Below are 14,150 nucleotides of genomic sequence, written 5' to 3' on the forward strand. Positions count from 1 at the left end.
AATGGCATGTTTTTGAAAAAGGAGCTGCAGAAGTTAATTGGTTTAACAACAGAACCACTCGGAGCTGGCCTGGTTTCTCTGGACACTGGTCACGCTGCTCCCTTGGCACCTAGCTGGAGGGGCCCCAAACAAGTGATTACTTTCTTCTGATTTCAGCAACTCCTATGATTTTCTTATAGTTTTTAATTTGGTCAAACACCCCAATACAATGTATAATTATACACAGTGGGCCCTTGAACCATTCTCATCAGTACAGAAGATATGGAAACAATCATTTACATAATTTCACACAGAAAGATTCCTGATTAAGCAATTTCTTAATCATTACGAAAATGTTTCTCACTTCTGTTTTAAAAAATGAGAAATTAACATAAATGCACACACGTAGCAGTGAACACAAGCAGTGAGAGTCCAGAAGGAAACACATCAAGATGCTAGATGTGGCCATTCTGAGTGCTGGAGTTTAAAGTGACCTTTATTTTATAATTTTCTGTACATTCTACTGTGATTACTTGCTTTTATAACCATCGAATCATAAACTTTCACCAAAAATAAAGATGTCATTACATGGAAAAAATTACTTTCCTGTGCTATTTGAGAACAAAATCTGTCAACATGGTTTATTGGGTCATAATCCAGAAAATCAAGAATGTGATTTTAAAAATAGTTCAGCAGCACAGCAGGAAATCTCAAAGAGCTTGAAATAGATTCTGGGGCTGTGCTTGGCAGCGGGGTAGAATCTGGGTCAAGCGTCAGATGGTTCTGGAGGACCCCGAACAAGTCCCTGCCCCTGTGTGGGCCTCTAACTTCCAATCATGAGGGTTCGGACGGCATCAGTGGTTTTCAGTCTATTCTGCCATCAGAATGACCTGAAACGTGCGGCCCAGGGCCAGACCAATGAATCAGGATCCCCAGCCTACAGCATGACTCCCTCATCTACTCCAACCCCCTCAATTTTTAGGGGGTATGTCTTTGCAGGACAATTAGGAGGGCCCGCAGAGGGTGGGCAGAGGGCTTTAGAATGCACACCACCATCCCTAACTTTCCTTTCTGATTCTTCAGTGGGGACTGGTTATCTTCCCAGCAGCACACCTATGCCTTTCACGGTCACCTTGAGCCTGGGCTGGTTCTGAGCCAAACGGTCATGCTTAAAAGACCTGAATTCTTCCCCATCCTGTTGAGGTCTCAGAGATCAAGCCGATTACATTTTTAATAACAGGAGGGGTTCTCCTTGATTTCCTGCTTCTGATGTGGCTGGCAGAACCCACCCACAGGTGAAAACGTAGACCCAGAGCACGCCTTCCCACCCGGGGCCAGCTGTTCTCATGTACGGTTTTTCCCAGGCAGCTCCCTCGTGTCACTCGGGCCTCACTCCAACCTCTAGTCCTCAGGCCTCCTCCGGCCTCCCTCTCCGAGGCTGAGGCACAGCGGGCCTCCTTGTCTTCATGGCCCTTTCTGCTCTCCAACACTGACTTATGCATCTACTGTCTGTCCCTCCCTGCTTGACTGTGATGCTGTGAGAGCGGGGCCTGGGTGTTGGGTCCTCCATGCATCCGGGACAGTGCTGCTCTGTCTGTCTGTCTCTTTCTCTCTCTCTCTACACACACACACAGACACACACGTGTTGCATGAATGAGTGAACAAATGAACAAACAGAACCATAGAAACAAAGAGAAAAAGAAACCCAATCAGCCTTCTCTAGGTCGAGGGTGTAAAGGCCTAAAATTATTATGATTTGCTGCCCTGACATCTGGTGAAACAGGAGGGCCTCAAATGGTCTAACTGCAACTTCCCTTCACTACTCTTCTCCAACAGACAAGGTCCTCTAGTCAAGCAACCCTCCTTAGCAACCAGACCTGGCACAATTCCTGCTTGTTCCCGAGAAGGGGGTTTTAGTTCCTGCCAGCCCACACCTTCCCCTGGGAACCAGGGGCACCTCATTGTATTGTTACTACAAAGCCGGCCTCCTGTAGCTCCTGGCAGTTCACTCTGCTCCCCAGTGCAACCCTGTGCCTCTGGGTGGTAGGCAGTGTCCTCCTCCCCCAGGCTCTGAGTACATGTGACTGATAAACTCAGTGATTTCCTTTGTTCAGTGTTGGGGTCACGGTGTGTTCGGGCCATCTCCATCACGCTGGGGTGGGAACCCCTCCCTCACCAATGGAGTGAGGAGGAGGTGATTCCAATAGTTCGCATCATGAAAAGGACAGCCCAAACCTGGTCAGCTTGCACCAGCTGCTCTTTGCTAACCAGCTGCACACGTGGCCAGGGCTGCCTGGGATGGAGCCGCGAACCGCTGGACAACGTGTGCGTTAGCCTGCTCCACGTTCCCCTCACTGTCTCTCCTGGGCACGGCCATCTCTTCCCATCACCAAGTCAAGAACTACTGACAGCTGGCCGTACCCCAGCAGGAGGTGCCTTCAGAGGGCAGTCTGTATCTGGCAAATGCTCTATGACACTCCTGCCACCTAGTCTGACTTATGAATTAAATTGCCAAAATGAGACCCCAGGAAAGACTCCCCTCTGCTGAGCTAAAATAGTTAACACAGTCCAGCGTAAGCTAACACAGGGTCTTCAAGGGTTGAAATTGGTCATACAAGACCTACTTGGTGAAGGAGTGATTGCCCCCACTGATTCTCCTTTCAAAAGTCCAATTTGGCCTGTTCTTAAACCTGGAAAGAATATAAGGTGCTCCAGAGTGCATGACCACAACCTTAAAGCTCTGGTTCCATCCACTGAGGCCCCCATCCGATGTTACTGAGATGACTGACTCCACCCAACCAGCAACCAGTAAGGACTGTGCTACTACAGATCTGATGTGTTCTATTCAGTGTCTAGTTCAACGGCCTCTTAGGTGCAGTTGATCTTCAACTCAGAATGGACACAGCAGACTTTTCCAGGCTACTCACGGGGTACCTCACCAGCTCTGCCATGCACAATCTTCGCAGACAACATCTTAACTGCTTGCACCTTTCTCGAGGCGCAGGTCTGACATTACATTATGATGCCTTCCTCCAGGGAGACTCAGGTGACACAGTCATTAAGGACATCCAGATACTCAGAAAGGAGCTCACAAAGAGAGGATGGGCCACGACTCCACATGTAGGGCCAGGCCAGCCACCTTGGCAAATTCATTAAAATTATTTTGGTAAACTCAGAGCGACTCCATCCTTTACACTGTCAGAAAACAGCTGCTGACCTCTCAGCACACACACTGTTAACACAAGTCCAACATTTTTTAGTCCTTTTTGGATTCCAGAGGCAACACAGTGCTCATCTACGCATTTTACTGATGGCCATTTATGCTGTCACTTGCAAAGAAGGCTGCCTTGAATGGACACCTCCAACAAAAGGCCCTGGAATCTGTCCAAAGTAAAGTCAAAGGCATGCGGCACCTGGGTGGCCCAGTCGGTTAAACATCTGCCTTTGGCTCACATCATGATCTCCGGGTCTTGGGAAGGAGCCCCACATTGGGCTCTTTGCTCAGCAGGGAGTCTGCTTCTCCCTCTCACTCTCCCTCTTGCTCTTTCTCTCTCTCTCTCAAATAAATAAATAAAATCTTAAAAAAAAAATAAAGTCAACAGGCATTCCCATCAGTGCCTTCAAAGACTCCTTCACTGAAAAAGCTTTAGCGACCTCCCCTTATGCTTCCTAGTCTCTGGACCATATATCCAAAATGGACACAGTGCCCAAGGCCTTCAGATGCAAGAGAATACCTTCACTGCCTACACTATACATCAACCAAGCAGCAACTGCTGGCCACACACTGGGCTCTTCTGGAAAGAGAGGCTTTCACAGACCCTGGCCTGTGACCTTCCCCACCCAGCTGCCCATTCAGCCTTGGGAGTCACAGCTATTGAGGCCTCCTCAATGCAGGACAGAGTCAAACCTGGGCCTCCCGCATATGCCACCTCCAGGAAGAGGTCTTCCCTGTTCTTCCTTGGTCCCTTGGCAAATGCCACCATACCAGAGGAGGTCTCCCCTCCCCTGGTCCCCTTGGCCGTGAAGGGAGCCCCCACATCAGCTGAGTGAACGGCAATGGAGTCGGTTTACTTCATGGACAGTATGACCACTGTACTACATGACGCAGCTCAGTGGAATGTTCATGTCCCTGATAAAGGACACGACCCACCCAACAGTCAGCAAAAGTGGCCACACTTTAGACTGCCATTTAGCACTGGATGCCCTGGCACGCAAATGTCTCCATCTGCACTTTTCACAAACCCCTGGGCCATGGCCTGAGTTGTTCCTTTCGGGGTAAGGAAGAACTTGGGCCACTCCCGCCTCAGGGACACACCAAGTACAGGTCAACGTCACAGATGTCTCCACGTGTAGTAAGGCCACCATACAAGGACACTGCTTATTCTCCTTGGTGTCACGACACTACAGACCATGGCCAGGCCTTCCCGGATACACAGCATACACAGTGCTGGCTCTACGGGAAGGACTCAATAAACCCCACCTCCCCTGCAGACCCCAAGCAGCCAGTGAGCTTGAGAGGCACACTGGTCTTCTCAAACAACTGCTATTTAAGCTACAAGGTAGCAAAAGAGTCCCCACTGGGGGTGGGAGGGTGATTGATCCGGCATTAATTTTAACCTGGATTCATGCTCCTGGGGATACATGCTCCCTGCACCCCCAACACAGGCCCCTCCACGGACTTTACTGGCTGCAATGGGGAACCCCTATAAGCTCACCACGGGGCCCTCTCCCTTCAGGTCAAGAGGCTGCTTCACTTGCTCAGGAGGCACTTTGCCCGCTCACTAGAAGTCCCAGTCACCACCAAGGTTTCAGTTGGTGTCAAGGCATCACTGCTGAGGCCTAAAATCAGCAGTATTATGTGCTGCTGTGACCTGGGGGCAAAGTAGGAGGGTCCTGAGTAGCCTAACCACAAGCTCCACCCCGCTGTTCTCATAACCCTTCTTATCATAGGGATGGTGCCTTCTTATCCCTGAGTAGTGGGCTCTATCTACTTCCCTGCCGGCCTGTGAACATGCCAGTCACACCCTCCCGCAGAAACCAGCGGCTCCCCCACCCTTTTGATACCGCAGAGTGCCTCCCATAGCACCTGCAGGTTCACTTTGCTCCCAAGCACTCCCTCCTGAGGGCCCTGCACAGCATCTGCTGGCCCCTCTCAGGCTAGGAGCGCATGTGACTAATAACCTGTGCTGTTTCTCAACAGTCAGGGCTGGCCGCCTTATGTTCGGCCACCGCCATAACCCTAGGACCGGAACCTCCCCTCACCAAGGGGAGGCAACAGGCTGCCCTCAGCCCCTCTGGCACTCAATCCAGGCTGCAATCCCTTCCCTCACAGAACACTCCACCCCCTTGCTTCTCCCCTCCCACCAGCCCCTTGCCATCCAGCCTTTCTCGGGTGCTCGGCGTGTCTCTGCTAAGGCACGATCCCTGCCAGACCCTCTCTCCTCTTTACCCCCACCCCACTTCCATGGAGCCCGAGGTTCCTGACCACTCTGAAGACCAGCACGGTGTCTGTGGACCACCAGTTTGAACTTCTGCTATATGTACTGCAAAGAGATCAGGCCCATCACAAAGAATGGGGTTCTTTCTTCTTCATATGAACACATTCCCAGCCCTGCCATATATATACTGCTCTGTGTGGGTGACCAGGGGCTGCAGAGCTCTAGGAGAGCCAGCTTCTGTTGTTAAGGAGGACATAGGCTCAGAGCCTTAAAAGAAAGAGTACTAATCTCACTACATAAAAAAAATATATGGGCCAAGTCAAAAGATAAAGAGAAAAATGAGAAACATATTTGTAATCCATATTACAATTAAAGGGCCAATTTCCCAAATATAAAGAAACCTTAGGTATCAATAAGAAAAAGGATAACCACTCCATAAAACTATGAGCAAAAAATAGAAATGAATATCCAAAGATATTCAACTTTACTCGTTAATTTAAGAAATGCAAATTACACCACAGGGGACCTCGACAATGGCCCCCAATACCTTCTGTACTGACACTCGGTGTAATCCCCTTCCCTTGAACATAGGCTGAACTCAATGACTTGCTTCTAGCCAAAAGAAGAAAGATGTTCTTCTGTGGTGAGGTTACAAAAGGCAGTGGTTTGCATCTTGCTAACAGACGGTTTCCTTCTTGGACCACACGCTTTGACGAAGCTGCCATGTTGGACACATCCAGCAGGGAAAGTACTGAAGGTGGTCTCTGGGCAACAAGCAGTGAGGAACTGAGGCCCTGAGTCCAACAACCTGCCAGGAGTTGACCCCTTCCACAACAATGTGAGCCCACCGGGAAGATGCCACAGCTGTGACCCAGCATCTCGACTGCCGCCTCCTGAGAGGCCTGGAAGCAGGAAACCCAGCTAACCTGGATTCTTCCCCAGAGCGCCCAAGAGATAATCTGTGAGTGCCATTTTAAGCTGCTAAATTTTGGGATGACATGTTACATAGTAATAGAAACTAATACAGTGTACAATGAAATGCAATTTTCCATCTATCGGATTGTTAAAGTATTTGATAATAAACTATGTTGCCAAGTGCTAGGAAACAGGCATTTTCCTTTGGTGGTAGAGAGATATTGAGGTATGTTCCCTCTATCCCCATACTCTGAAAAGTTTTTTTTTTTTAAGATTTTATTTATTTGAGAGAGAGAGAGAGAGAGCTAGCGAGCACACAAGCAGAGGGCAGGACAGAGGGAGAAGCAGGCTCCCTGCCGAGCAGGGAGCCCAAGGTGGGGCTCAATCCCAGGACCCCACGATCATGACCTGAGCCGAAGGCAAACATATAACCAACTGAGCCACTCAGATGCCCCTGAATAGTTTTATCAGGAAAGGATCCTATATTTTGTCAAATACTTTTTTGCATCCATTGAGAGGATCATATGGTTCTTGCCTTTTCCTTTAGTAATGTGCTCCATCACACTGATTGAATCCCAGGAACCCAGGAATGAATCCCACCTGGTCATGATGGATAATCCTTTCAATGTACTGTTGGATCCTAGTGGCCAGGATCCTGTTGAGGATTTTGGCGTCCATATTCATCAGGGTATTGCTCTGTAATTCTCCTTTTTGATGGGGTCTTTGTCTGGTTTTGGGATCAGGGTAATGCTGGCTTCATACAATGAGTTTGGAAGCTTTCCTTCCATTTCTATTTTTTGGAACAGCTTCAGTAGAATAGGTATAATTTCTTTTTTTTTTTTTTCAAAAACTAATAGTTTATTAGATTTTTTAGAAAAACTTGCTCCATGTGGCACCTAAATCTGACATCCAAAAAACAAAACAAAAAAACTACTCTTGTTTGTGTTACCAGCGACCTTGAAATTGCCAAATACACTTGACAATTTTAATCTTTAACTGACTTGACCTTTCATCAGTATTTGACATCAGTGTCTATTCCCTTCTGACACATCCCACTCTCTATCTTCAACGGTATCATTTTTTTTATTATAATAATATTTTTTTTATTAAAGGAACAGCTTCAGTAGAATAGGTATAATTTCTTCTTTAAATGTTTGGTAGAATTCCCCTGGGAAGCCATCTGGTCCTGGACTCTTTTGGGAAGTTTTTGATTGCTGCTTCAATTTCCTTGCTGGTTATTGGTCTGTTCAGATTGTCTATTTCTTCCTGTTTCAGTTGTGGTAGTTTATAAGTGTCCAGGAAGGCATCCATTTCTTCCATGTTGCTTAAGTTGTTGGCATATTGTTGCTGGTAATAATTTCTAATAATTGTTTCTATTTCCTTGGTGTTAGTCATGATCTCTTCCCTCTCATTCATGATTTTATTGATTTGGGTCTTTTTTTCTTTTCTTTTGGATAAGTCTGGCCAAAGGTTTATCGATCTTATTAATTCTTTCAAAGTACCAGCTTCTAGCTTGTTGATCTGGTCCCACCCTCAGGGCAAGTGATTTGGAGGTATCTGTCCAAGTCCCAAATGCTTGCACCTTTGACTCAGCACTTCTATTTGCAACAATTTATCCTACCCATTTACTCAGGCCTGTATGAAATGTCAAGATGATTCACTGAAGCTTTTGTTCGTAGTACCATTTTAAGTTGTTGTGAAATGAGCAAAATCGTGCCCTCTCCCCCAAACTGAAGTTCTAACCCTCCATCCCCCCCATACCTCAGAATATGACTACATTTGGTGCCAACAAATTGGGCCTTAAAAAAGGTATTAAATTAAAATGAGGTCATAAGAGTAGGTCTTAATCCAATATGACTGGTGTCCTTATAAGAAAAAGAAATTTGAACGCAGACATGCACAGAGGGACGACCATTTGAGGACACAGGGAGAAGGTGGCCATCTGCACACCAAGGAGAGAGGCCTCAAGAGAAACCAACCCCGAGGGCACCTTGATTTTGGACTTCCAGCCTGCAGAACTGTGGGAAAAGAAATCTCTGACATTTTAGCCAGCCAGGCTGCGGTACTGTTATATGGCAGCCTTAGCAAACTATTAGATTAAATTTAAAAGCACATCAGAAGGGACATGGCTAAATAAATTCTGGTATATTTGTATAATGGAACATTGAACAACCATTAAAAAAAGGAAACTCTTAATATAAGAATATCGTAAAGGGAATGTATTGTCTAGTGAATATACTGCACAGCCATCTTGTAAAGTGAAAAGAGCAAAGCACTCAACAGTCTGTATATGCCAAAACTTGAAAAAAGAGAAAAATATACAGAAGCAGATAAACAGATATTGATAATTGTTCACACATGCATAAAATATCTTTAGGAGAAAACACAACCAACTGGGGCCCACTAGCTGCCCCTGTGTAGACTGGAGAGCCTGGTCCCTGTGCACATTTTGAACCTTTTCAACCTTGAACCACATGGATATTTTACCTTGCCCAAAAAATGAAAACAATAAAAAGGCGTAGGCTCTACTCTTAGGGAGTTCACATTCAAACCAAGGAGACACCAGATCAACGCACGACATAAAAGGAAATGGCAAACACCCCATCATCAGTGCAGGTGACATGTCAGTGGGGCCGGCGCCACAGGAAAGGCTCCATGAGAGACTGCCTGTGTGAACCAGGGCAGGGAGGGTGATAGGAGGCCCCTGCACTTGGAGTTGGTGGGAAGGCAGGCACAGGGAGGGGACGGTCTAAGTGAGGCTGGGGCTATACCACGCAGCTGAGACTGAAGCCAGCACCACTGGACAGAACTGCAGGACTGAAGCTGCAGCAGCACTGAGCCCGTGGGGCACCGCTGCCCCATTCCAGCCTTCCCCACAGAACCCAACTGTCCACAGGGCAGGGGACCTGCTCTTCTCCTCACTTCAAGCAGCCCAAACCAATCAAGGCCATTCCATTCCCTTTGCCAATTTTTGGTTTCAAAGTGGGATGTGCCTCAAATCTGCCAGTAAGAAGTTGGGGAATTCTGTTGGGAGTGCCTAGAAAAGGTTCCCTGTGCTTAAGAAGGAGGAGCCAGAACACACGGCCCATTCTTCTCCTTCTGCACATGATGCGGCTGTAAGACAGAGCCAACTTTGGGTGCGGACTTGCCAGGAACATGGAAAGGTCCTGGTTCCTTGGAGGCATCGTTGGCTGGTGATGGTAACACTTTCCAAACCCAGAATTACCCTATCCTGGGAGACTACCCTCCATTTTGGGAGATGACAGATTTCCTTCTAATTTAATCTACTCTAGGTGTGTTTTCTGGTATTTGTGGCTGAAACCATCCTCACTGATACAACCAAGGGGAACCCAAGATGCTTGGATATGTTTGCGGAGCCTGCATACTATTCCACAGTTAACAGAGAAATCAACACGTATTTTAAAATTCAGCTCTGCATCATGGAGGTCCCCCTGACATGGCAGTTGGGCCACGACCCTCACGTGAGTCCGATGAATACATAAAAGAAACTCCTGGATATTTCTGCCTGATCTTTATCCTCTTGAGTTGCCATTTTACGTAAGTTCTTGAAAACTGGCCCAGCACTGCATGTGACAGAAAATCAGTGACGACAGGAATAACAGCAGTTAATCTTCACCGGGTGCTTTCTAATGCCTGGCACGGTGACCAGCACTGCACGGTCCTCTTTACAACCTCGTGGGGTCAACTCCAATTTACAGAAGACAAAACAGGGCAACAAAGAGCAACTTGTGTAAGTGACAAAGGTCGGACTCAAACCCAGTTAGAGTAGCTCCAGAGTCTGGGCCCTTGAGCACTTAGTTCACTACTACACTGCCTCTCCGTACGCAAGCTATAAACCTGTGTGTGTGCATACACTTTCTAAACCAATGTGTGTATGTACAAGGTGCTGATGTCTATGAACGCACGCACAAATATACATGGTGAGGTGTGTGTGTGCTTGAGTGTGTGGGATACACGCTCAGTGACGTCATACTGGCAAGAACCCTCGATAAAACAGACTTTCTGAAAATCATTGGTATAGAGAATGGACTGCAGGGAGGGGGACCCGAAGTAAGGAAGGCGGTGAGGAGGCAGGGGCAGGAGGCGGGAGTGGGGTGCGGAGGAATCTCTGGGTTATGGAAGCCAGGCACTGAGGTGCTCTGGAGAGTACGGCAGTGCTGACTGACCACAGCTTAAAGAAGGATGTAGGGCCAGAGGGCACCAGGTCACTGGGAGAAAGGAGAGGGCTGAGGGGTCTGGGGGTTAGAGAGAGAGACCAAATGTGGGGAATGGGGCTGAATCCGACTGGGATAGGGACTCCGCTTTAAGAGAAGCCCATCCTAGAGCCTGACGAGGTCTAGGTGGATCTTTGGAGTGCAGCTGGTCACTAGCATTATGATGTCATGAGAAACTGGACCGCTGGGAGTTGGAAGGATCTTTGAGAACCCCAGACTGGGACACGGACAGGCAGGTGATGGAGTGAAGGAGGATGGTGTAACAGGAGGGAGTGGTGGGGACTGTGGCAAACCAGAGAACATGGCCACCTAGAGGGGGCAGCAACCAGACTGTGGCCCTGAGAGAATGTGGGTCCAACATTGTAAGAGCTGCCAGGTTTTCAAGAGAAAACAGAAATTCAGACGTTTTTACATGAAATCTGATTTTAGTGTCAGTTTAAAATAATTTTTATTTTTTATTTTTTAATAATTTTTTATTGTTATATTAGTCACCATACAGTACATCCTTAGTTTTTGATGTAATGTTCCACGATTCATTATTTGTGTATAACACCCAGTTAAACCACCAGCCCTACAGCTACGTGGCAGAACTGGGACTCAAATGAGTGAGGGGCAGGGTGTACATTCCTAATCACAGAGACCCCACCCCAAGCGCAGAGACCCTGAAACACCGAGTGAGATACGTGCTGGGAGCTGTCAGACGTGCCAGCCCTGCTTCTCCCAGCCTGCCCCACTCTAGACGATCTTTGTTCTCTGCTGGTTGCTGATAGGAGAGATCTGGCCAGTCATGACTTAGGGTACTCTGAGGTATTAGCCTTTCCAGGGAGGACTTCTGAAGATCACACTGATGAAAGGAATGGGGCTCTGATAGCAGAAGAACAGGAAAGGCATGGTATGTTGGTAACTTTTTTGTCTGATGCGTCACTCCCAGTTCCTTACTATGTGGCATTCCTGTAGGGTTGCAAATCGAGGGGTCCTGCCGCCCCACAAAGAGTGATTAACAACGTAAGTCAGGCTAGCCAAGCAGAGAGTGTCCTCCCTCAGGGAACAGTGACTGGGATAGGAGTGGACACCTGACGGCAGGATCAATTTTTAGAGATTGATGTGGATATTGACAAGTCTCTTTTTCTAAGAATGCATGTACTAAGGATTAACTGCCAAGGGCCATCGTCCCCTCTAGGTACAGAATTCTGCCTCAAAATAAAACATAGCTGAGTGACAGAGAAAAAGCCAACATCATGATATCATTTAAGCAGCTGGATCATGCCATGCCTGAAATCCAACCCCTTAGATATTTCAATTCTATGAGCTAATAAATTGTCTTTTTTAAGTTTAACTTGGGTTAAATTTAGTCTCCATCACCAGTAACTAAAGGAATCTTGCCCAATTTGTAGAAAACCGGCATTTGAGAAAAGAAGGCCCTGCCCCTTGTCCCTCGAGCTGGACTCAACATGTAGCTGCCTACTCTTCAGCGATGACATTCAACAATGCCACCAACAGCACTATTACCATTTAGTTCCCTCTTACCTGGAAATAGTTCAAAAGTACACCAGCTCCGGAGAGTCCCAGTCCTGCAAACATGAAGGGCACTATCACCTGAAGGCCAATGGACAAGGCAGTCTCCCTCCTGAGCTCAGTCGCCAACGGTTTAGGGACGACCCTGTGGCTCTCCAACACACTCAGAGGTCCATCTTCTGAGGCTGCAGAGAGTCTTCCAGGACTGAGGGTGTGTGGCAGAACCAGCTCCTCTGGCCTCCGCTGTCGGGTCTCTGTCCCATCCATGTGAGCAGAGCTGAGCCCCTGGCAGCCTTAGCCTGGGAGACAAAAAGTAACAGGGGCTGTTTAGTAGAGTTCCTGACCCCTCTGGGGTCGATGCCCTGTAAGACCTCGGGCCCTTCTTGTCCAACAGCCCCTCACTCAGTGACTGCTCCACATGGTCTCCTGCGACCCCAATTTAAACAGTTTTTTATTTAATATGCATATGTCTGAGGGGAAAAAACACATTATAGAAGAGAGCACTAAATATTTATGAATTAAGAGTTAGCAAAACTGGTGGTATAGGGACTGAAAATTCTCTCCTCCATAAAAGAACACGAAAGCTAGCAAAAACTGTCAGAATCCATGTTTTCAGAAGTCTGAAGTTAATCAAAGGCTTGCAGCAATGCAAGGAGTATTTATTCAAGAAAAAAATGCCGAATCCTTAGCAAGCACAGCAACATGGATGCTCGTGATAGTTTAACTGTGCCTTAGTCCCACCCCCGCTCTCTGGCTCTACAGCAGCCTTAAAAACCAACAGCCCAGAGAGAACAGAGTGGGCTCCAGCTCTTTCAAAGCCTCATTCTCAGAAAATTGTCATTCTTTGACCTAGCAGGTGTTCACTGGAAATTGCCACTTACAGACTCTCTGTATTTCACCCAACTCATAATTCACTCCGTGTAAAAAGTCTGGCGGACATTTGTTGAAAACAATTAGAGGCACTTCACAGCTGCCTGACGCAGGGGGTAATAGGTGGGGTAAATACACTAACCAAAAACCCTAAAAGGAAAAGCTGGGGAATGAGATGTCTGTGCAAATTTTGCAAAGTTCCTAAAAATTCCTGGGAATCTAGAAGGCCACTCATACTGAGCTGGGCATCTGCTCAGGAAATAGCTGAAAAGGCCCGCAGCTCTATCCTCTAGCTGTTCTGGAGGCTTGGCACGAGCAGGAAGTGAGGCCTGAGGCACAGCTGTCCCCTACCACACCATGTGCTGAAGGTGTGTCCCCACGTGCACACAGAGCCCCCAGGCAAAGACAGGGAGGTTCAGCAGCTCCACGCGGGGCATTCAAGGAGATCTCTAGCCAAGCGTTACCTGATCACAAGCAGAGACTTCAGTGGCTGCACACAACACAGAATACAAAACAAAGAAGTCACTTGCAAAAGTCACTAAAGACACAACTCCAGCAAGCAGCAATAACAAGAAACCTTGAGTCATATTCCATTGTATACATGGACCACATCTGCTTTATCCATTCGTCTGTTGAAGGGCATCTCGGCTCCTTCCACGATTTAGCTATTGTGGACAATTCTGCTATGAACATTGGGGTGCATATGGCCCTTCTCTTCACGTCTGTATCTTTGGGGTAAATACCCAGTAGTGCAATTGCGGGGTCATCGAGTAGCTCTATTTTTAACTTTTTAAGGGACCTCCACACTGTTTTCCACAGTGGCTGTACCAACCTGCATTCCCACCAACAATGTAGGAGGGATCCCCTTTCTCCACATCCTCTCCAGCAATTGTTGTTTCCTGCCTTGTCAATTTTTGCCATTCTAACTGGTGTAAGGTGGTATCTCACTGTGGTTTTCATTTGAATTTCCCTGATGGCTAATGATTTTGAACATTTTTTCATGTGTCTGTTAGCCTTTTGTATGTCTTCATTGGAAAAGTGTCTGTTCATATCTTCTGCCCATTTGTTGATTTGATTGTCTTTTGGGTGTTGAGTTTGAAAAGTTCTTTATAGATCTTGGATACCAGCCCTTTATCTGTAGTGTCATCTGCAGATATCTTCTCCCATTCCCTGGGCTGCCTCTTTGTTTTGTGGACTG

The 14,150-nt window shown here is 47.3% G+C and overlaps 1 protein-coding gene across 4 annotated transcripts in view; it reads right to left on the reverse strand.

Moving 5' to 3' along the window:
• The window catches only part of SLC41A3 (solute carrier family 41 member 3), a 74,932-nt gene that overhangs the window by 44,992 nt on the left and 15,790 nt on the right, over positions 1–14,150 (reverse strand). For all 4 annotated transcript variants that reach the window (XM_087866703.1, XM_087866705.1, XM_087866702.1 and 1 more), the window contains exon 2: positions 12,095–12,381. In XM_087866703.1, the coding sequence (XP_087722829.1) occupies positions 12,095–12,349 (255 nt within the window). In that variant the 5' untranslated portion in view covers positions 12,350–12,381. The remainder of the gene's footprint in view (positions 1–12,094; positions 12,382–14,150) is intronic.

Source organism: Ursus americanus, chromosome 14 (genome assembly GCF_024610735.1).
Source record: "Ursus americanus isolate L20-20 chromosome 14, mUrsAme1.1.p, whole genome shotgun sequence".
NCBI lineage: Eukaryota > Metazoa > Chordata > Mammalia > Carnivora > Ursidae > Ursus > Ursus americanus.